Source organism: Dipodomys ordii, unplaced genomic scaffold, assembly GCF_000151885.1.
Source record: "Dipodomys ordii isolate 6190 unplaced genomic scaffold, Dord_2.0 Scaffold10, whole genome shotgun sequence".
NCBI classification, from domain to species: domain Eukaryota; kingdom Metazoa; phylum Chordata; class Mammalia; order Rodentia; family Heteromyidae; genus Dipodomys; species Dipodomys ordii.
This window is the reverse complement of record NW_012267226.1, coordinates 13,926,318-13,949,931: the sequence shown is the minus strand read 5'-3', so window position 1 is coordinate 13,949,931 and position 23,614 is coordinate 13,926,318. Positions and strand designations below refer to the sequence as shown.

General features: G+C 36.5%; 1 protein-coding gene across 2 annotated transcripts in view; it reads right to left on the bottom strand.

Annotated features, from left to right (window-relative positions):
* The window catches only part of Atm (ATM serine/threonine kinase), an 89,689-nt gene that overhangs the window by 53,425 nt on the left and 12,650 nt on the right, over positions 1–23,614 (bottom strand). The window contains exons 9-24 of one of the 2 annotated variants that reach the window (XM_013009772.1): positions 22,630–22,799; positions 21,677–22,048; positions 18,984–19,178; positions 18,393–18,488; positions 16,431–16,656; positions 11,541–11,666; positions 10,561–10,686; positions 9,678–9,767; positions 7,020–7,191; positions 6,443–6,642; positions 5,055–5,137; positions 4,801–4,956; positions 3,808–3,883; positions 3,552–3,682; positions 2,287–2,407; positions 739–912 (exon numbers count right to left, since the gene is read on the bottom strand). In XM_013009772.1, the coding sequence (XP_012865226.1) occupies positions 739–912; positions 2,287–2,407; positions 3,552–3,682; positions 3,808–3,883; positions 4,801–4,956; positions 5,055–5,137; positions 6,443–6,642; positions 7,020–7,191; positions 9,678–9,767; positions 10,561–10,686; positions 11,541–11,666; positions 16,431–16,656; positions 18,393–18,488; positions 18,984–19,178; positions 21,677–22,048; positions 22,630–22,799 (2,514 nt within the window). The remainder of the gene's footprint in view (positions 1–738; positions 913–2,286; positions 2,408–3,551; positions 3,683–3,807; positions 3,884–4,800; positions 4,957–5,054; positions 5,138–6,442; positions 6,643–7,019; positions 7,192–9,677; positions 9,768–10,560; positions 10,687–11,540; positions 11,667–16,430; positions 16,657–18,392; positions 18,489–18,983; positions 19,179–21,676; positions 22,049–22,629; positions 22,800–23,614) is intronic. The other variant, XM_013009773.1, reaches the window with a different exon arrangement.

Genomic DNA, 23,614 nt, shown 5'->3' with positions numbered 1-23,614 from the left:
GAGCTGTGGCTGAAGTGGTAGAACACAAGCCTTGAGCAAAAAAGCTCAGAGATAGTGCCCAGGCACTGGTTTCAAGCCCCAGGACTGGCACATATGCATGCAAAAGAAAAGCTTCATGGACTGGGAATGTAGCTTAGTGGTATGTTAATACATGAGGCCCTGGGTTTGATTCCTCAGTACCTCATAAATAGAAAAAGCCAGAAGTGGCACTGTGGATCAAGTGGTAGAGTGCTAACCTTCTACAGATAGGCTCAGGGACAGAGACCAGATCCTGAGTTCAAGCCCCAAGACCAGCAAAAAATAAAATAAAATAAAAAAGAAAGCTTCATAAAATGTTCATAAGCTGGATTTTAAGAAATGCTACTGCCAACAGATGAATATATCACTTAAAGTGATTAAACTGAGTCTACAATATACATCGATGGTAAGGTGTTTGCCTAGCACTAACACTTTAGTGTTCTGAGTTTGAGCCCAATCACTAGGAAAAAAAAAGTTATTGAACTATTTTCCAAGTGTCCCAACTTAAAAAAAAATTGTTTCCCATTCTTAACAAGTACCAACTTAAAAATGTAGCTCTAATTGTTTTGTTTAGAAGTTATACAAGAAGATGAAGACCCAGCTAAGTAGTAAAGCACCTGCTAACGCATGAGGCCCTGGATTTGATCTCCAGCACCATAAAAAAACAAAAACATGTTATCCTGTAAAGAGCATGATAAATATGCATTCATCCACACATACCTTTTTCACGAGGTGAGGTTCTAATCCATTCTCTTTCATTGATTTACATAAAGCAAACAAAGCCTGTTTTTCACAGATAGGGCTACAGTGTAAAACCACAGCTATCATCATCAGTAAAACAGATTTTCTATTATAAATCTCATCCAAAAGGTCAGGGTTCTCAGTGCTGTGGGACTTCAAAAGAATTGTAAAGACAATAATGTAAATAGTTGAACATTAATAATGAATAAACAATGCTAAAATCAAAGCAGTCTATGACATCTATGAAGCCTGTGAAGTGTGTTTTAAGTCCAACTGTGGGAGAGCTAAGACTATAGATTTGAGAAAATGGTTCTTATAGTAGAAAAATTACTCTTCACAAAATCTTATGGAAAGAACTGACAAAGGAAAAGCCAGCCTAGGGCAGGAAAGTCTGTGAGACTCTTAATCTCCAATTAAGCATCCAAAAGGCTGAAAGTGGAGCTATGGCTCAAGTGATAGAGCACTAGCCTTGAGCAGAAAAGCTCAGGGACAACCCCAAATCCTGAGTTCAAGCTCCAGGACTGGCATTCACACAAATAAAAATAGCCCTTCTATTTATGAAGTATAACTCTTAAGATGATTTTTATCATTAAAACACCTTAACATATAGCTCTTTATATTTTTAAAAAATAGTATCACCTATGTGATAAATGATGTCAAAATGCAAATAAAATCATGTAACTAGAAAGAGTATGGACCTTTAGTATAATGGCCCAATGCTATAAAATTCCAACTTTTTTTTTTTTTTTACTATATTTGATACAAGGTTTTCTTTACATTCATAAAATTTGCTCCATACAGATGTTCATGGTCTATTGGTACAAAAGGTAAGGATCTAATTTTGGTCCTAAATCATTAATATGTGTGAAAGCATCAGGAACTTTCCACTAAATCAGTCTCACTCATTCCTCGTAATAAGATACAGACCTATATTCTCCTTAAAATCCTAGTTTAAAAATCTTCTTTTCTAAAAGTGAAACAAAAGCTGTACTGGAGAACTAGTCTTAAACAAAAACAACAAGAACAACAACAACAAAAAACCCTTAGGGACAGTGTCCAGTCCCTGAGTTCAAGTTCAAGATTGACGCATGTACATGCATACACACATATACTTCTACAGAGAAATGTGAAAAAAATCACAAGTTTCAGTAAGAATTAGATAATTTTTATCTGTGTTACTTCTCAATATATTTCTACCTATTGTCACCTGTTTACTTAATGAGCTTTCACCAGATCTTACAGAAAAGATTTAAATAAAAAAGGAAACAAATTAAACTTTCATAAAACCTCAGTTAAATTTGGTTTTTCTGTACAAAAACATTACACATATATTGAACCAAAAGAAATAGCTACTATTTGATCCACCTCGACCTTTATATAAACCAATTGTATGCAATTCCTAAGTTGCTTTAAACTAGTTTTATATTATAATGTGCTGGATACAAATTGTCTTATGCTGAAATTGCTAAAGCTATATATATTCATAGAAAGCATGTGATAGTAGCAAATATGTGATAGTAAAATTACCATTTCTCTCACTCCTTCCTGAGCTTTCAAGTATGCATTTTCAAAAGCTTTTTGTTGAAGCCTCAAAGGAAGTGCTTTCAATGACTTGGAACAATCCCCTTGACTCATGTCCTGGAATAATCTTAAGACAAAAAAAAAATCAGTTTTTGAAAATTCAGATTCTACTTTCCTAAGCATATTACAGAACAAAAATAAACTATTCTGCAAGGCAAACATACTACCTCTTTCCTTGATCAAGACTAATGAAATTTTAAGCAGGTTCAGACTACCCATTTAGCATTAAGATCCTGAATATATAATCTCTTTTCTCCTATAAGTGAAGACAATATCAAATGACCTCTAATGCTCTTGAAACACACTGAAATCTATCTGCCAGAAAAGCTAAACTGTCCTCTTGTCACACAATGATCAGAAAAGGCCACAAAGTCTTGTCAATGTACTGTAATATTTACCCCAAAAGTGAGTATCTTGACATTTTATTTAAATGGTTTTATGTGATGGAGAAATACTGATCAGTGTATTTTGCATAATATCCAACCACTTAGGGTAACTCAAAGCTTCTAACATTCTTTTTTAAATTTTTGTCAGTCGTGGAGCTTGAACTCTGAGCCTGGGCTTTTCTGCTCAAGGTGAGCAATCTACCACTTGAGCCACAGTGCCACTTCTATTTTTCTGGTGGTTTATTGGAGTAGGAGTCTTACAGACTTTCCTGCCCTGGCTGGCTTTGAACCACGATCCTCAGATCTCAGCATCCTGAGTTGCTAGCATTACAGGCGTGAGCCACCAGCACCCGGCTTTGACATTCATATTTATATGAGTGCTGGCACAATTTCTTTGTGGGATCTTCTATTATTACTCACTTACATCTAAATAGCAAAATTACTCAAATGATTTTCAGCTTTTTTTTTTTTTTTGGTCCGGTCATGGGGCCTGAACTCTGGGCCTGGGTGCTGTCCCTCAGCTCTTCAGCTCAAGGCTAGCACTCTACCACTTGAGCCACAGCACCACTTCCGGCTTTTTTCTTTTTGCTTATGTGGTGCTGAGGAATCGAACCCAGGGCCTCAGGCATGCAAGGCAAGCGCTCTACCACTGAGCCAACTTCCCAGCCCAATGATTTTCAGCTTTTATGTTGTAAAGCAGCATGCAATCTCTTCTTCAAACACATTAATTTATTTTCCCAATTATTACTTCATGGACATTTTAACTGTGCTAGACATTAAAAACGTGCAGAATTAGAAACAGTTCATGAAAACCTAACTCATTACCTATTGATCGACCCTGCAGCCAACATACGAACTTGGTGGTGATCATCAGCAAGAAATTGTGGAAACACTTCATTTACAGGAAAGTCTTCTCCCATCACATTAAGAACAGCCCATTTTGAATAGGGATCGGCCTATAGAGAAAGATATGTGAGGTTAAATATGAAACATTGCCAGAAAAGTCACTCATTCCCAAGCAGAAATAAAAATTGTTTTGAATTATCAATAGAAACCTTACTAATAATATGGAACAACGTACCTCAAGCAGAGTTTTAAGGCATTTTACTAAAGCCATTCTTACAGAGGATGAACATTTCTTGTCCTTTGTTAGATGCCTGAAATCAAGTGAGATTTTCAATGTAAAATATTCATTCCAATAAAAACAGTCAAAAGAATAACTAGATATGTTTTTAATAGGTTGTTTGCAAAATTTCTTTCCATACTAAATGAGTTCTCCTTATGTGAAACATGCCAATAAATTCCACTCTTCCAAAAATTCAAGCTAAATGAAACAAGCTCATGATAATGTTGTTAGTTTTAACAATTATGCCTCTATTTGTAGCTGTCATATTGCAGAAAATCACAAACTTATTTTAAAAAGAATTTTTTTTAATGTTTGGTTGTTCTATGAAAGGTTTCAAAACCACATTGTATATTGACTTCCAAATCCTTATCAAATAGTATGAGAGCTCTAAATTTCACATATACATATATTTATATATTTATTTTTGTTCTTCTGTAAGTATCAGGTGTTAAGAGGATGACAATATGGATAACACTGTTACAATGCTAGAACAAGCAAGAATTCATCTGATATATTTTTGTTGGACCTTATTTGCCATATTGCCACACTATTAAATGATTCAAAATTTGCAGAAAAAGGGGGGAGGCTGGGAAGGGATGTGAAGGGTAAACAAAGGAGGAGGCTGCAATGCTTGGTAAGAAATGTACGCATTATCCTGCCCATGTAATTGTAACCCCTCTGTACAGTATGTTCACAAATAAAATAAAATTAAATTTAAAAAAAATTTGCAGAAAAATATACTAAACTAAGAAAGTGAAGCCTAAGGAAAAACAATGGAGTTTTTCTAACAAGAAGGGAAACACATTACTTTCTGCTCTAGCTAAAATAAACAAGAGTTACCTAGAAGAATCAGAAGAAATCACTTATGTAGAATGCAAACTTTGCATTTGTATTCAGAGGCAGCAAAAGAAACATAAACACTCCAAAAGGTAGACTACTGTTACCTACCAAAATGCACCAATCACTGTGAGGAACTGTCCTTGTGCGTCCCTTGTGCTCTCAGTGTCCACACTGCCTTGATCTAGGTTTGTCACTACATGAAGGGCATGGTTTAAAATTGTTGTACAAACATCTTGGTCTCGACGATATAAAGAACACACAAGGCTATGGTGGGAAAGTTTAGCCTTGTAAGTTTAGCAGAAAACAACAACTTATAAACTGTAAACTTAAATTGAATGTAACATATGGTTTTAATTTCTTACGATAGTGGTTTCAGAAGCTCCACAACATCTTCCATGGGCAAAGGACATTCTTTTCCAGGAAGCCCCTTTAAAAGCACCAAGTACTGAGATGGGAGAGAAATATCACTTTTATTTATAAACCATTTACTTTACATATATAAACATAAGCTCATGCACACGTACATAAGAAGCTACAGATTTTTAAAGAAGGTATATAATTTTTAAAAATGCCTTGCAAGTTAAATACAATTGGTTTAAAATCCCCTCACAACAGCTTTGTGTAATTAAAAGACCAGCCATATATCACCTGGTCCTCAGTGCTCTCTCCAGTAAAATGGTTAGGTATCACTTAATTGGTCAGATAATTGGGAGGATTAGAGAAAATAAATCTCTTGCAATAAATAGCTATTATCATCATTACTGCAGTTAAGATAAAGAATCACAGACTGTATTAGCTCCCTATCCTTCCAAAATAATTCTGGATATAAGAACTAAATGACCAAAAACTATTATACTAATGAATTTTAGAAAGCAGAAATGGTCATGGGCAGAGAAGAACTCAAATGCTTTCACTCATTTTCTTAGAAAACAACATGGTAATGACACTGGCAGATACACAGGGCTGTGCCCCGTTACAAGGGTGTTGGTTACAACTAGGCAACCAGGTTTTGTTTTTTGTTGTTGTTTGTCGGTCATAGAGCTTGAACTCTTTGCCTGGGCCCTGTCCCTCAGCTCTTCAGCTCAAGGCTAGTGCTCTACCACTTGAGCCACAGCACCACTTCTAGTTTTCTGGTAGTTTACTGGAGATCAGTCACATGGACTTTACTGCCCAGGCTGGCTTTGAACCACGATCCTCAGATCTTAGCCTCCTGAGTAGCTAGGATTATAAGCGTGACCCACCAGCACCCAGTGGCAACCAATTTTTGACAGTTGTCAACTCATTTTCTAGCTAAACTATAAAATTATCAGAGCATTTTCCCATTAGCTGGAAGTAATATCTAAGTTTAAATGTTTCACCATCTACCTAAATTTTTTTCACAGTATATTCAAAGGGAAAAAAAATGCTAAGCACATGCCTATAAATATCCCAGGAAGACAGCTTCATACTAGAAGTTTAAGGTCAGCCTAGACAAAATAGCAAGACCTCACCTTAAAAACATGTATATACATATGTATGTATGTATATACATATGTATGTATGTATAAGTGTGTATGTTTGTGTATATATGTATATATGTAAGTATACACAAACATCTATATCTAATTATATCTGTATATATGCAAGTAGTCCAAGATTCATTTCTCAATTCAATTTATTTCAAGGCTTCAAAGGCACTGTGTGATTCTGATTCTTACACGTAAGGCTATTACATTCAGAAAGCATCAAAGAGCTGCTTTGTTTGACTTACCACATGCAAGTGGAGGGATTTAGCAAGATCCAGTATGCTAGAATCAAGCAACAATAACAATTTTCTCCGAATATCAGCTGCCCTAAATGACACAGTATTGGTCTGAGGCACAGTTACACACATGCACAAGAACCTGAGCATGTCTAAAAGAAGTAGATCTTGCTTTGACAGATATTCTTCAGCTAAAGGATTCATGGCACCTAAAAATAAAAAGCATTCATTTTACTTCTTTAAAATTACTTCTGTGAAGACTCAAATAGGAAACTAGTAAATTCAATTAAAAATCTGAGAAATTTAAGGTGAAAGGAACTATATGAATAGACTATACTAAGGGAAAGTAAAATTAGCACACAAGTGGTATCAATGAGGTTATTGACAATAGCAAATTAATATAAAGATTTAAAAGAAAACTGTTAAAAAGGAGAGAACAGGAGGGGAATTTACATGGTGAGGTGAATGTGATCCAAGCACATTACATGAATGCATGTAAATATCGTAATAAAATACCTCTTTACAATTAATTGATTAAAAAAATTAAAAGAGGTAAATAAATCCCAAGCAGAAAGTAGATACTTACCAATGGTGCTCTGGCTCTCCCCACACTCAATGGAATCACTCACATCAGCAGCAGGGCAATCACTAAAGAGATCCATGGATGAAGGATCATTTACCTCCCTTAGATGGTCACAAGTACCATCTTCTATTGACTCTATCTCTCCATAGTCAACTGGCTTTTTCATTAAGGATGCCTTCAAAGAGGAGATAAAAGGTGTTTTTATTAAATTTAGCCTCTTTCAGAAGAATGCTGTAATTAAATGTTGTCACCTAAGTCAGCAACTCACAGAAAAAGATATATGAACTGTAATACATATAAATATTGTATTTCTTACAATCATTCCACATTATACTTAGACATTACAACATCTCTTTGAGCCACATAAGTACATAGACATAACTTTGTTAATATATAATACAGAAAAAATTCTAGATGAACTTTATAATGCCCAAATTGACGAAGCAGGCGAAAAAATATAAGTTATTATAAGATAATGACAAAATCCCTTCAAAAAGTGAAATTTAAGCTGGGTGTGCCTGCAGTCCTATTTACTTGTGAGGAGGAGGAAGTAGGATCACCTGATCCTAAAACTTCAAGGCCAATGGTGTAACACAGTAAGATTCTCTCTCAAAAAAAAGGTTAAGGGCTGGGAAGGTGGCTCAGTGGTAGAGCGCTTGCCTTGCATGCCTGAGGCCCTGGGTTTGATTCCTCAGCACCACAGAAGAAAAAAGAAAAAAGCCGGAAGTGGCGCTGTGGCTCAAGTGGTAGAGTGCTAGCCTTGAGCTGAAGAGCTGAGGGACAGTGCCCAGGCCCAGAGTTCAGGCCCCACAACCCGACCCAAAAAAAATAAAAGGTTAAGTTCACATGCAAATCCCTTACTACAGTTTGTCCGTATTTTTCAGAAGCCCAAACCAAAGTAGACAAAAGTAATGCAGAATTCTGTGACAAAATAAAGACCATTAAAATGATAATAAAAAGCAGATAAGCTAAAAATATACATACATATCCCACATCGTACAATACCATATACTTCTAAATAAAGTACAGAAGTATATAGATTATAGAATAAGTATAGTGACAAGGAAAAATGCCCAGAACAATTAAGGTACACAACATTTCTTTACTCAACAGATATTTAAGTGTCTACACCTATGTCTGTTTATTGTTACATTTACCATAGCATGTGTGGTACACACATTAATAAGAAGGTAAAACAAAAACAAATACAAGAACATTTTACATGTATGCAAAGTTTTTTTATTTTTATTTTGATTTATTGTTTTGGCAGTATTGGAATTAGAACTCCATGCCTTGAGCTTGCAAGGCAGCTGCTCTACCACTTGGGCTACATCTTCACCCCTATTTTGCTTTCATTATTTTTCAAATACAGCCTGTTGCTTTGTGCCTGGAACCAGTCTGAATCATAATAATCATCCTACCTATGCTTTCCATATGGCTGGAGATACAGGCTTGCCACACCATGACTAGCAAGACCCTAAGTCAGATCTTCCTAATTTTTTGCCTGTCCAGGCCTGAAACCATGATCTTTGCCTTCTAAGTAGTTTGGTGGATCTTGTGGTAGCTCACACTTCTAATCCTAGCTACTCAAAAGACTGAGATTTGAGATCACAGTTCATAGCCAGAGGGGCAGGAAAGTTTTTTTGTTTTGTTTTGTTTTTTGTCAGTCACAAGGCTTAAGGCTTGAACACCGGGCCAGGGTGCTGTGGTGAGCTATTCGGCTCAAGGCAAGCACTCTACCATTTGGAGATAAGTCTCTCACACTTGGCTCCTTATCTCCAATTAACCACCAGAAAACCAGAAGTGATGCTGTGGCACAAGTGGTAGAACACTAACCTTGAGCTAAAAAGCTGAGCCCAGGCCCTGAGTTCAAGCTTCTGGCAGCAAAAAACAACACAACACAACACAAAACAACAAAGTAGTTTGGATTATAGTTGTGTACCATTGTTTTTGTTTTTAGAGAAACAATTGGGCTGGGTATATAGTTTAGTGATAGACTGCTTGCTTAACATCTGTGTATAATCCCTAGATAGAACTGTTACAAAAAGAAATTTTTTAAAAATTCAGAATTTTGGTATATTATGACATACAAACAAATATGAGCCTGGAAAATTAGTTAATAATTTTCAATTTACTATTCACTAAAAAACTAATTTGACAAATTTGATTCTTACTGGTATGGTTGTCTAAATAAAAAGGTCTTAAGAGTGAAACGGAAAAAAAGAAAAAGACTTTAATTCCTAGGTACTAAGCTGCTCATTTTAAGAAGAAATCAAAGGGCTGGGGAGTTGGATCAGTGGTAGAGTGCTTGCCTCGCATGCATAAGGCCCTGGGTTTGATTCCTCAGCACCACATAAGCAGAAAAAAGCCGGAAGTGGCACTGTGGCTCAAGTGGTAGAGCACTAGCCTTGAGCTGAGGGACAGTGTCCAGGCCCAGAGTTCAGACCCCACGACCAGACCACCCCCCCAAAAAAGAAGAAATCAAATATATTTGATTTTTATTTATATATTTATGTTATATTCCTAAAATTAATTTTAAACTTCTACATTTATAAAAAATAAGATGCCATACAATCTAAGATTCATCTCTACATTAACAGATGCTTCAACAAAAAAGTGTTTAGAATGAATGAAATATAACAACACAGGAAGCATACTTACTAAACTTTTACAAATATCTGCAATGTCATTCATCAGCTTTGATGTAAATAATCGTAGGAAAAAGCCAGATGCAATCTTATTTGCATTTTGCTGTAATAAAGACAAAAAGATAAGCAATAAACAATAAAAATAAACAAGTATTCTTAGGGATGATAGTATTTTCTGTATATAAAATGATAGTGTTCACTATTAGGAACAAAATATAAGTTATTTCAAGCATAATAATCTATTAGAGTACTGATATCACACATGTCTTTTGTTTTGCTTAAGCAATATTAAAATACTATCTAAAGCAATATTAAAATATTACCTACTAGTCCTAAATATATTAAACAGCAGTTGTATATTAGTTTACTATTTTCCCCATTTATATCAAAACAAAGGAAAACACATCACAAAACCCAAAATAGATGCCAAAAATACTGATTTGTTTATGTACTTAATAGTTATGTTTACATACTTAATATCAGTATTCAAAGAGCTCTGTGATTATTATCAATATACAGCCTGCCTCAACTACAACACAAGCCTGTCCAAATCAAATCAAAGATTATAGACAGCACCACTCATTCTATCACATGTTACATAAGATGATTTAAGCAAAAGAAACTAGTGTTCACTAGCCCTGGTACAATGGTATGTACATCGTAAACTAGGTAACAACTTATTAAATGTGTAAACATTAGGAAAAAGTATATAGCTGCATTAGAAAGTGGGAAGATAATAAAATGATGAAATTAGTTTCATAAGAAACAGATTACTATTCTTTTTCACTCAATTTAACTTTAAATCAGTTTTTCAATCAATCAATCAATCAACATCACCACCACCACATAATCTACTCTATAAAGAGACTGGACTATCAAATGAGAAGACACCTTACCTTGTTATAGTTATACATGCAACTTGTACATAGCTGCATCATATTTCTCAGTGAACCAATTCTAGATTCCTCATTTGTCTTATTTTTAAACAGGGAGATACATTCTCCTGAACACTGCATTAGAGACTATTCAGAAAAAAAGAAATACAAATTCCAAATAAAGATTCACTTTAAAGCCAAAAGTGTTTCTAGATGTTGTCATACAATAAAATTACAAATTATGAACAAATCTGAGTGAGGCATGGTGTAAATACTGAACGGGAAGACAAGGCAGAAAGATCTCAAGTTCGAAGCTCCTATATAGCTAGACACTGTCCAAAAAAACCCCAAAACACCCAAAATACAAAAATTATACCTACTTCACTTTGCAGAGTATAAAGCAATAAAAAGGTTTTAAGCTGAAAGCCTACTTGATTAATACATCCAGGATTCATTAGGATGAACCACTTTAGACACAGAAATAAGGGATCTAACTCTAAATACAAAATTCAGTTGTTTCATATATACCTTATATACATGGCTTAAAAGTAATCTATAGAGCTGGGAAGGTGGCTCAGTGGTAGAGCACTTGCCTTGCATGCATGAGGCCCTGGGTTCGATTCCTCAGCACCACATAAGCAGGAAAAAAAAAGGCCGGAAGTGGCGCTGTGGCTCAAGTGGTAGAGCGCTAGCCTTGAGCTAAAGAGCTGAGGGACAGTGCCCAGGCCCAGAGCTCAGGCCCCATGACTGGACCCAAAAAAAAAAAAAAAGGTAATCTATAGAAAAGTGTTTCATGTGTGTTGTGTTGTATTCCTATACTATGCCCACCCTATCACTTGAGGTCAGATGTGGCATCACTACTGGCATTCAAGAAGTTTCTAGGTTTTGAATTTTCAATTTTGTTTTTTCAATTAGTAACATTCTGTTTTATGTAACAATATTCCCAGGAATATTATTTCATCCAAATTTGTCTAAAATAATACTAGCATAAATTGTCCTACCTTGGCCTTCTGGAATAATTCTGATGTGCATGCTTCCACTTCAGTTATTACACCTGCATAACAATAGCAGCCAAGAACACCCACCAAAAGGCCTGAGCATCGTACAAGTGTTTCTGAATTTGTGACCTTAAACCACAAATAAAAAATTCATTTTATAAGCAATTCTGAGTATTCTAAAATTATCTTTTATAATAAATTCATGTACATATTAAGAAACAAAAGTTTAATCAACTAAGTTAAAGGTGGAAGAACACCAAAGACTTTGTCTTAACAATATTAATGAAATGAATCATATGTTTTACCAATCTTCCTGAACCTAAGATTAGTGAGTGACTTTTTTACTAAAATGTCATTAGACTTGAAGACAGGTTACCAAAATAAAATGCAGAGTTTCCATATAGAGTCTACCAAGATTCCTATAAGATCAACATTCTAAATTTCTATAGTTCAATTATTAAAACCAGAAATATAACAGCTATGCCATACTAAGGTATGTCTAGATGAATAGTTAACTAGTTATATTACTTTTCTTTCTAGGGTACCAGTGTGTCTAGTTGTCAGGCTTTATGCCTTCCAATCTGTTAAGCCTGGCACAGCATCTCAGTTTCTGTCTCTCATGATCTTTACCCTTCTAAACAGCATTGCTCAGATATACTGCAGTATATCTCTCCTTTGAAACTTGTCTATTTTCTCATAATTGTCTATTTCTCATAATGGAAGTTAGGTATTTTAGAGAGATACTATGTCCCTCTCAATACATCATATCAAAGATGCATCTCCAATTTAAAAAAGCAACTTAAAGTATGGGAGGGGGAATCACCAAAGAGATCACTATAGAGTTATGATAAGCAGTATTCCCATGAAAATTGGCAAAAGTATATTCTAATAGCCAAGTAGCACAAGAATTTAAGTATATAAGGATCAAAGAAAACGTTGACAGGTAAATGAATGTCTGTAAATCTTAGAACAGGAGTAGAAATTCAATTCATATAAACACTACAGGGACATTTTGAACTTATGAAGGAAAAGAACCGTGACTTACTCATCATTTTAGACTCCAAATATGAGTAAAAAGCACTTTTTTTTTTTGTCGTGTGGTTTGAACTCTGGGCCTGGGCACTGTCCCTCAGCTCTTCAGCTCAAGGCTAGCACTCTACCACTTGAGTCACAGCACCACTTCCAAGAAAGCATTTTTTGCTAGTCAGTACTCTTAAAACAATTATGTAGACTATTAAAGAATCTGTAAGGATTACACAGAGAAAAAAAATTTTGTTTTTTATTTGTTTTGGTATAATACAAAATAGCATTCTAAGGTAAAATTAAAAAAACTAAATTTTGAATAAAAGTAAATATGACAGAAAATGTTAGTAATTAAGCTATGATGGACAAAACAGGACAAAACACACTGCCCCTTAATGGTTGCTTGGTTCATTTTCTTTGGCTACTGAATTCACTCCTGTGATTAGTTTACAGGATTATTTATTCAACATTAACTATCTAACAAGGCATCGGGAAGGAAATAAAAACTGGTTAATAAAAAATATATATATATATACATATATGCATATGTATATATGTATGTGTGTATATCTATATATGTGTATGTATATATACGTATTAGCCTTTTAAGAGAATTATGGCCAACTTTAAGAGATATTTGTATATTTAAAAATCATTAAGGCTGGGCATTAGTAGCTCAGGTTTGTAATCCTAGTAGCTCAGGAGGCTGGAGAAGATCATGTTTCAAAGCCACTCCAAGGCAGGAAAAATCTGTGAAACTTTTATCTCCAATTTACCCATTCAAAAGCCAGAAGTGGAGCTGTGGGCTCCAGTGAAAAAAGCTAATGGGACAGTACCCAGACCCCAGGACCAGCACAAAAATAAATATATAAGAAATCCTTAAATATCCATGGTAAAAGTAAGAAACATACTGAGTGGCATTAAAATTTGAAATATTAAATACTATGGAACTTAAAAGCTAAAAATTGTTATGAGTGAGATTATATAAGAGGATTGTGTAGTAAGAATTTTAACATGTGGATTCCAGGTAAGATAGAGGAAAGAAACTTTTCTCCATGTGACTTTATTCCAAAGACAGTATTAGAAATCACAAAAGAGCTCACAGTAAAACTGCAAGCCATGGAGAAATAGTGAAGTAGAAAACCAAATCATAACCATTATGTAAGCCAGCTGACCCAAGTGAGAGACCGGCTGTTCTAGGCACAGGAAAAAACACAGTTCTTGAATTTGGTGAGGGGACTTAGTATGACAATGACTCTTATGTGATAGGCAGCACTGGGGAAGAAACTAGTTTTGCTGCTCCCCATTTCCCAGTGAACTATAAAGCTGGTGCCATCTAGAAAGGAGACCTAAGCTTGCTTTAATGACAACTGAAAACAAGGAACAATCCTAAATCAGACAGCCTGGGAACAGCCCCCACCCCTAGTACACACACACACACACACACACCCCTAGTGTACACACACACACACACACACACACACACACACACACCCTAGGAATAAGTTAAATTAACAAAGGCCTGGGAACAGCCCCCACCCCTAGCACACACGCACACACACACACACACACACACACACACACACACACGAATAAGTTAAATTAACAAAGGGTAAGACAATAAAAACTATAAGAAAAAAATAAATTGAAGAAGCCACTAAATGATAGAAAGGTCTCCCACATTCATGGATTGGCAAAATACTGTGGAAATACTAAGTTATCGAAGGTGAACTGCAGATGCAATTCAATCCTTATCAAAATCCCAATGACATTCTTCACAGACATAGAAAATCCATTCAAGAATTTATATGGCAATTCATATGGAAAAACAGACTCTGAATAGAAAAGTAATTCTGTGCAAAATTGGGGGTATTCAAATTACACCACTGAGTCACAGTAACCAAAATAGCATTATACTGGCACAAAATTAGAAACACAGACTAAGGGAATGGAGAACGCAGAAATCAACTCAAGCAGTTACAGCTAAGCAGCCAGAGCCAAGCAGCTTGATAAAAGTGCTCAAATACATTGGAAAATAGACTGATTTTTCTGAAAAATGGTACTAGGAAACCTGGATATCCACAAATCAAGGCAAAATTCAATTGTAAATGAATCAAAGGTATTAATGTAAGACTTGAAACTAGTACAAGATGATATAGGGAAAACTTCAAAGTATATGAAACAACTTTCTGAGTAAGACTCTTTTTGGTTTTTGTTTTTTGTCTTGGGGGTCCAGTAATGGGGCCTGAACTCTGGGCCTGGGTTCTGTCCCTCAGCTCTTCAGCTCAAGGCTAGCGCTCTACCACCTGAGCCACAGCACCACTTCTGGCTTTTTTCTTTTTTGCTTATGTGGTGCTAAGGAATCGAACCCAGGGCCTCATGCATGCAAGGCAAGTGCTCTACTACTTAGCCACCTTCCCAGCCCTGAGTAAGACTCTTAATAAGAGTAAGAATTAACAAATAGGATTGCTTCAGCTCTGCACTTCAAAGCAAGCAGTTAGTTATAAGAGTAAAGATACAAGCAACAGGGGCTGGGAATGTGGTTTAGTGGTAGAGTGCTTGCCTGGCATGCATGAAGCCCTGGGTTTGACTCCTCAGTTCCACATAAGCACAAAAAGCCAGAAAGTAGTGCAGTGGCTCAAGTGCTATAGTTCCAGCCTTGTGCAAAAGAAGTTTGGGAACAGTGCCCAGACACTGAGTACAAGCCCCAAGACTGGCAAAAAAAAAACGAAACAAAAATAAGCAACAATATGGAACAAAATAGTCTCAGCTTTTTATTAAACAAGATATGCATGCACATGCACATGCACATGCACGCACATACACACATACACACAGAGAATATAAAGAGAATATAAAGAGCTAACAGATTAAACTGCAATATCTAAATAACCCAATCAGTAATTGGTAAATAAAACGTTTCCAAAAGAAGTGCAAATGGCCAATAAACACATGAACAAGTCTTTATAATTCTCAGCCATAAAGGAAACAGAAATAAAATATCACTGAGATTCAATCTCTCATTAGTATGAACTACTATCATCAAGCAATTTAAGATTACAGGCTCAATCCTGCAATCCTATCTACTCGGGGAGGCCATTCCAGGTATAAAAGTTCAAGAAACTCAATTTCAATCTCAGTGGCTAGGAATGGTAGCAAACACTTGTCATCCCTACTTATGGGCAAAGTACAGTGGCATATACCTGTCAACAAAGGGATGCACAAATAGGAGGATCACAGTGCAAGTTGACACAGACATCAAGTGAGACCTTATTTTTAAAATAATGTATAAAGGGACTAGGAGTGGTTCAAGAGATGAGTATCTGCTTAGCAAAAGTGAGACCCTTAGTTCAACCACAGTATTACAAAAGCAACAACAACATAACAAATGGTGGTAAGGATCTAGTGTGAGGAGGAATCCTTACCCCTTGTATACTATTGCTTGGAATGGATATTAATTCAGCCACTCTGACCTTTTAAATTATTCCCTTTCATTTCAAATGCCACCAAAATCTACCAGATGGTTTAAACTGTTTGCTTCCTCTTATTATGGTATCTTCTGCTTTTGTACTGAGAAGTTCATTTCATCATGTAACTCATTTATGCTTCAAACTTTACTATTCTCTATTACCCTACTCAAAGAATTTTTTGATGTCTATCAAGATTCCTGAACAACTGACATACTCAAAATCAGTCTTCAGTTTTTCCTTGTCCATGCTGCTTTCCCTAATTTTTTGACATGCTTGGCAATCTGCTTTTAAAACCAAGACTATCACTACTTTTGGGTGCCATTCATGTCCCCATTTCTCCTACCTCACAAATTGAAGTTGAATCAAATATACAAGCTTTACTTTATAAAACAAATCTCACCTCAGATGAGTAATTATTGAGAAGCTGTTCTGATAATTTCAGAAGACAGTTATCCAATGATTCCTTGAGATTTGAATGGACAGAAAGGCCAATACTAGATTGATACTTCTCTACAGCACATTCTTTCACAATGGTTAGAAAATCCATTTTGTCAAAAGTTGTCTGAAGAAATAGTTCTTCTACTTCTGAGAATGAAGGCTCTTCATTAACTTTGTGGTGATTTTCACTTCAAGAAAGGGACATATTACATACCTCCCCATAATAGAAACACATTGCATAAAAACATCAAGCATTTTCTTCATTCAAAGTCTGTTTACATAAGAAATGGATTATTCTGTTTCTCTAGGAATCTATACATACTTTTATAAAATTTCACTATTCAGTAGCAAGTTACTAACAGACAAAACACAGAATTTCAAAGGCAAAATCAGGAATGTATTTTAAAAAAACACAGTAACACTAGATATAAATCCTGAAAATAACTACCTGAAAACAATTTTTTCATCTGCAATTTTTCCAAAATTTATTTTTCTTTCATTTTTTGACCCTGTGGTACAGATTAAGAATCTGTGTTCCTGAGGTATCTTCAACACAGTGACAGACATAAGTCTCTAAGTCAATCAACTAGAACTAAAGTTTTACATTTTTTTCCCCTTACAGCGCTTAGCTTTGAACTTAGGACCTCTTGATTACTAGGCAGGTGCTCTACCATTTGAGTCACACTCCCAACCCATTTTTGCTTTACTTATTACTTTTGATCCAGGGCTGTCCGTGAACCACAATCTTCCTGCATATACTCCTAGCTGAAATTATGTAAGTGTAAACCACCAAACCTGGATTCTTGAGCTGGAGTTTCACTAATTTTTTTGCCAAGGCTAGCCTCTGACCACAATCTCCACATCCCAAGTATCTGGGATTATAGGTATGTGCCACCATACCTGGATGTTCACAGATGGTTTTACTTTGAGACAGAGGGTCATTACATTTGTCTAAGTTAATCTCAAACTCCTGAAATAAATCATCCTCCTGTCTCTAGGCCTCTCAAGGCATGTGTCACTATGAACAACTATCATTATTTTTTTTTAATTCAATGGCTTTTATTTTTTTTGTCAATTTTCTTTCTTTCTTTCTTTGTTTTTCTTTCTTTCTTTGAGAAAATACCGTACAGAGGAGTTACAATTACATGGGCAAGGTAATGAGTACATTTCTTATCAAGCATTGTTGCCTCCTCCTTTGTTTCCCCTTACCATCCCTTCCCATTTCTCCTTCCCCTCCTCCATCCCCCCCACTATTATTTTTTAAAACTAAAAAATTTTACCTCATGCATAAAAATGGACCACTCCTAAATCATTTCACATAAGGGTAACATTCCTAAGTTCCCATAAGAATCAAATTGTTTGTACTGACATTTGGCATATTACATTACATACCATTAAAAAAGTAATAGCTTCTATCTAAAGTTATAGGACACCGATTATAATTGCTTATTTACATGCATCCTTATTTACAAGAAGCCTTACACTTGATGATGTTTTTACTTAGCCAAATTAGTTCTTTTTTTTTTTTTTTGGCCAGGAATTGGGCCTGAGCACTGTCCCTGACTGTCCCTGAGCTTCTTTTACACAAGGCTAGCACTCTGTCACTAGAGCCACAGCACCACTTCTGGCTTTTTCTGTGTATGTGGTACTGAGGAATAGAACTTGGGGCTTCATGCATGCTAGGCAAGCACTCTACCACTGAGCCACATTCCCAGCTCCCCCCCCCCACACACAATTAAAAAATTATTGTAAGGGTGATGTACAGAGGGGTCACAGTTATGTAAGTCAGGTAATGAGTACATTTCCTTTTGAACAGTGTCACCCCCTCCCTCATTCTCTCCAAATTAGCTCTTAATTAAGACCAAATTATTCTGCAACTAAAGCTGTATCTTAAAATATTACAGAACGCTATTAGATAACATACCATTCTGGCACACTTTGGAAAAAGTTCATTGCAGCTTTACAGTTTTTCATGGTGAGACTCACAAGAATTTTCTCCAGCATGAGATGAGGAAGCTTACTATAAAGAAAAATAAAAGCTTCACTTAAAAGACTCTAAGGCATTAAAAAGAATCCCTTAAGGCCAGGCGCTGGTGGCTCACTGTAATCCTAGCTACTCAGGAGGCTGAGATCTGAGGATCGCAGTTCAAAGCCAGCCCGGGCAGGAGAGACCGTGAGACTCCTATCTCCAATAAACCACCAGAAAACCAGAAGTGGCGCTGTAGCTCAAGTGGTAGAACGCTCGCCTTGAGCTGAAGAATTGAGGGACAGCGCCCAGGCCCAGAGTTCAAGCCCCACGACCGACCAAAAAAAAAAAAAAAAAAGAATCCCTTAATATCCATGTATACCTATACCTATACAATAAAACAAGAATATTTACTTCATTAGGGCTCATCCTGGAAAATTTGGTAGTATCATTATAAATTCTACTAGTTTCCAGTAAGTAGAGGAAATCTTACAAAATGAAACTAACAAAAAAAAAACCTCTTCAATACAATGGATAAAGTGAAATTACCTCTGAAGAATTGGAGGCAGCACTGTGCTGTATTCTATGTCATCCTCTAACTGATAGAATAAAAGCCATCTCATAATTGATTCCTTTAAAGAAAAGTTCCTATTCACTTCATATACATTCTGCTCTGTTCCTATTTTTGCTGTTTCCGGAACCACACAGACAGCCAGTGCCAAGGTCAAACAGCACACTGCAGGACTATGAAGAAACAAAGACATTGATTAAGGCAAGTTCTCTGAGATGTGGACAAGCTTATCCCTTTGCCTGCAATGCTTATGGCAATAGTACACACAAACATCTAGTTAACAAACCTGTAAAAGAGTCTAGTTAAAAAAAAAACGAACTGTTTACACTGGAGAAGATTCTTGGTTAAAAGTTCTCTTGTAGGAGTTAGGCTCCAGTGGCTCATGCCTATAATCCTAGCTACTCAGGAGGCTGATATTTGAGGACTGAGGTTTGAAGCAGAAAAGTCCCCAAGACTCCTACCTCCAATAAATTTCTCTGAAAAAGCCAGTAGTGCTGTGGCTCAAGTAGTAGAGCAGTAGACCTGAGCACAAAGAGCCCTAGGGAGAGGGCCCAGGCCCTCAAGTCTCAGGACTGGCAAAAATAAATTCTCTTGTAGGACTAGGGGCATGGCTCAAGGGTGGAAAGCCTGACAGCAAGCACAAGGTTCTTTGTTCAAACCCCAATATTTTTTTGGGGAGGTTGTCAATCATGGGTCTTGAATTCGGGGCTTGGGCACTGTCTCTGAGCTCTTCAGCTCAAGGAAAGCACTCTACCACTTGAGCCCCAGTGCCGCTTCCGGTTTTCTGGTGATTAAATGGAAATAAGAGTCTCACAGACTTTTCTGCCCGGGCTGGGTTTGAACTTCAATCCTCCGATCTCAGACTCCTAAGTAGCAAGGATTACATGCATGAACCACAGGTGCCTGGTTCAAACCCCAATATTGGGAAAGAAAATCTTATAATAATAATATGTAAGGGGACACTGTCCAAAAAAGAAATATATTCATTACTCAACTGATATAACTGTAGCCCTTCTGTACATCATCTTTATTTTATTTTTTAGTTGTGGGTCTTGAACTTGGCCTGAGCATTGTCCCTGAGTTCTTCAACTCAAGGCAAGTGCTCTACTACTTGAGCCACATCCCCACTTCCGATTTTCTGGTAGTTAACTGGAGAAGTCTATGGACTTTCTAGTCCAGGCTGGCTTTGAATCCCGATCCTCAGACCTCAGCCTCCTGAGTAGCTAAGATTATAGGCGTGAGCCACCAGCTCCCAGCTATACATCACCTTTACATTTTAAAAATAAAATCAAGATGGGTGCTGGTGGCTCATGCCTGAAATCTTAGCTGCTCAGGATACTGAGATCTGAGGACTATGATTTGAAGCCATCCTGGGCAAAAAAGTCCCCATGAGACTCTTACCTTTAGTTAACTACTAGAAAACCAGAAGTGGAGCTATGGCGGAAAGTAGTAGAGCACTAGCCTTGAGCAGAAGAGCTCAGGGACAGCACACTGATACTGAGTTCAAACCTGGTAACGGACAAAAAAATTTTTTTTTAAATAAAATAGAATAAAATTACTGATTTCACCAGTGGTGGAGGCATGAGGGAAGGGTCATAATAATAGCATTCAGTCTATAAAGTTTATAAATACATTTAATTTACATTGTTATTGTACAGATAAGAAATTAATCTTTTAGGGGCTGGGAAGTTGGCTCAGTGGTCGAGCATTTGCCTTGCATGCATGAGGCCGTGGGTTTGATTCCTCAGCACCACATAAGCAAAAAGAAAAAAGCCGGAAGTGGTGCTGTGGCTCAAGTGGTAGAGTGCTAGCCTTGAGCTGAAGAGCCAAGGGACAGTGCCCAGGCCCAGACTTCAGGCCCCATGACCGGACCCCCCCCCAAAAAAAAGAAATTAATCTCTTAAATCAATCAGCCTACTTGTAGAACAGGAACACAAAGGTGCAATGCCTATGTGCACCTCATATAATATTTATTGAAATGAACTCCAGGAAACAGAAACAAGAGTTTTTTGTTGCTGTTTTTGTTTTTTCATTTTGTCTTGCTTTGGCTGTGTAAAAGGAGGCACAGAAATAGAGTGACAAAAGAGTAAACAAATGCACCTGTGACACTCACTAGACACTATGTTGAATATGAACTATACAAGTTGTTGATGAGGATGGGAGAGAAAAATTAGAAGTGAGAGAAGAGGTGATATTATCCAAAAATAAATGTACTCTACCTGATTTATGCAACTGTAACCCCTCGGTAATCACCTTTGTAATAACAATAAACAGGGCTGGGAGTATGGCTTAGTGGTAGGGTGCTTGCCTACCATGCATGAAGCCCTGGGTTCAATTTCTCAGTACCACATAAACAGAAAGAGCTGGATGTGGTGCTGAGGCTCAAGTGGTAGAGTGTTAGCCTTGAGCAAAGAGAGGCTCATAGACAATACCCAGGCCCTGAGTTCAAGCCCCAGGAATGGCAAAAAGAAAACAATAAAGTTTTTAAAAAACGGCCTTAGTAAAATTTTACTTCTGAAAAATTAAATTCACATTTATGTATTTATTGCATATAAGTCCTCCTGGACAAATGTGCATTTAAAATATAATTAATATGCTCAACTGAATTATGAAAATGATCAAAATCTATGTATATATCCGTAAATTCTGATACAATGGATATACAACCTACCTTGAAGGTTTGCAGGCTGAGCCAGTAAATAGCTTCCAGAATTCTCTGTCAACTTCAATTAAACTTCCTTGAATAATAGCTCTAAGTAAGCCAAAGTTTTCAGTTTGTATTTGTTCAGAACTTATGCCACGAAAGGTAATACACCAAATTTTAATCCAGAGTTTCAATAATTCTGACTTTTGAGAGCTTTCTAGATTTGATTTCTTTCCTTGACACAATGCAACTTGGGTAAGACATCGTAACACATATGGTGTTCGCTCCCCATGTCGCTGTTGAGGCAGAAGCTGGTACAAGATCAACAGCAATGGAGAGAGCTCACAGTTAGGTAAACTGGCAGGATACTTTGATATTAGCTGAGTTGTAATCTGTAGCCTAAAAGAGGGAAAAAAATGAATATGGAAAAATATAAAATTCCACAAACAAGCTAAAAATGCAAATATAGAAACATGACACCTTTATACTATCTTAATTAAAATATCACCTTCCTAGTTTTCCTGGTACTGTCTTCAAAATAATTATTAGAGCTAGATGTATTCAACTGGTAGAGTATCTACCTGTTTCAGAAGCAGGTGGCTGAGTTCAACCAGTATTGGGATAAGTGGGGAGGGGTCTAGGGAAGAATACCAAAATCTGTGCATGAAGATGGCAAAACAAAATCTCACTGAAAGGAAAGGGAAAGTGAGTGTAAGCAGAGGAAGAGGGGAGGGGAAGGGTCAAATCAAAGTACTGAATATGCATGTGTGAAATGCCTTAATGAAACCTCTTTGAACAATTAGCATATACTAAAAAACATATAACAGGAGTGTAAAACGACCTATCCAGGGTCTGGACACTAGATTGGTTGAATGGAGAAGGTAAAGTCTAGTTAATACGGTCAAAATATTTAGTCTAGATGTTTTCTGAGAAAAATATGACTAAAATGTCAATAAATGAGGAAACATATAACATCTTACCAAGGCACAATATCAAAATCATTTTGTGACTTCTGAAGATAATCTTTTATTACTCCCCAACCCAGTTCTATTTTCCTTCTTTTGCAAGGTATACTGCAATCGATAGATTGTCTTTGTGTAGCAGCATAAGACTGAGAAATCTCCAGGGATCTGGTATCTTCATTAAAAACCTAAAAATGAAAATAAGCTTGTATTTTTGACTTCAACTGCTACCATTTTCTAATCATTCCATGGAAAAAATTCCTTATCAAATGAAGATATAAGAAATGCACAATGCAAGCGCATTAAGTTATAGAAATGTGTGTATATATATATATATATATGTAAAAAACATGTTAAATGATAGAAATGACATTCTTAGGAAGTAAATATTTTATTTCCTGAAGAGATTTACTGAAACACACCAAGAAATCTAAAAGCAAAAACCTATATTGTCGGGGCTGGGAAGGTGGCTCAGTGGTAGAGCACTTGCCTTGCATGCGTGAGGCCCTGGGTTTGATTCCTCAGCACCACATAAGCAGAAAAAAAAGCCAGAAGGCCAGGCACAGAGTTCAGGCCCATGACTGGATCCCCCAAAAACAACAAAATAAAACCCTATACTGTCAAAGGGATTAAATTTAAATTACTACTAATATATATGTGTGAAATTTCCACCTAGGATATTAAGAAAAAGTTTTACTTAACTGATGTCTTACTCCTACAATTCCTAGCCACTCAGGAGGCTGAGATTTGGTTTAAGGCTAGCCAGAAAAGTTTACTATATCTTATCTCCTGTTGTTTGCTGGTAAAAAGCAGGACTGAAGCCATGGTTCAAGTGGTAGAGTGCCAGCCCCAGCAAACACAAGACCTGGAATTAAAATTCTAATACCACAAAAAAGTGTTTTGTTTTGTTTTTTGTTGTTTTTATCATAAGACCTGAGATCTGGGCCTGGGCACTCCTCAGCTCTTCAGCTCAAGGCTAGCATCCTACCACTTGAGTCACAGC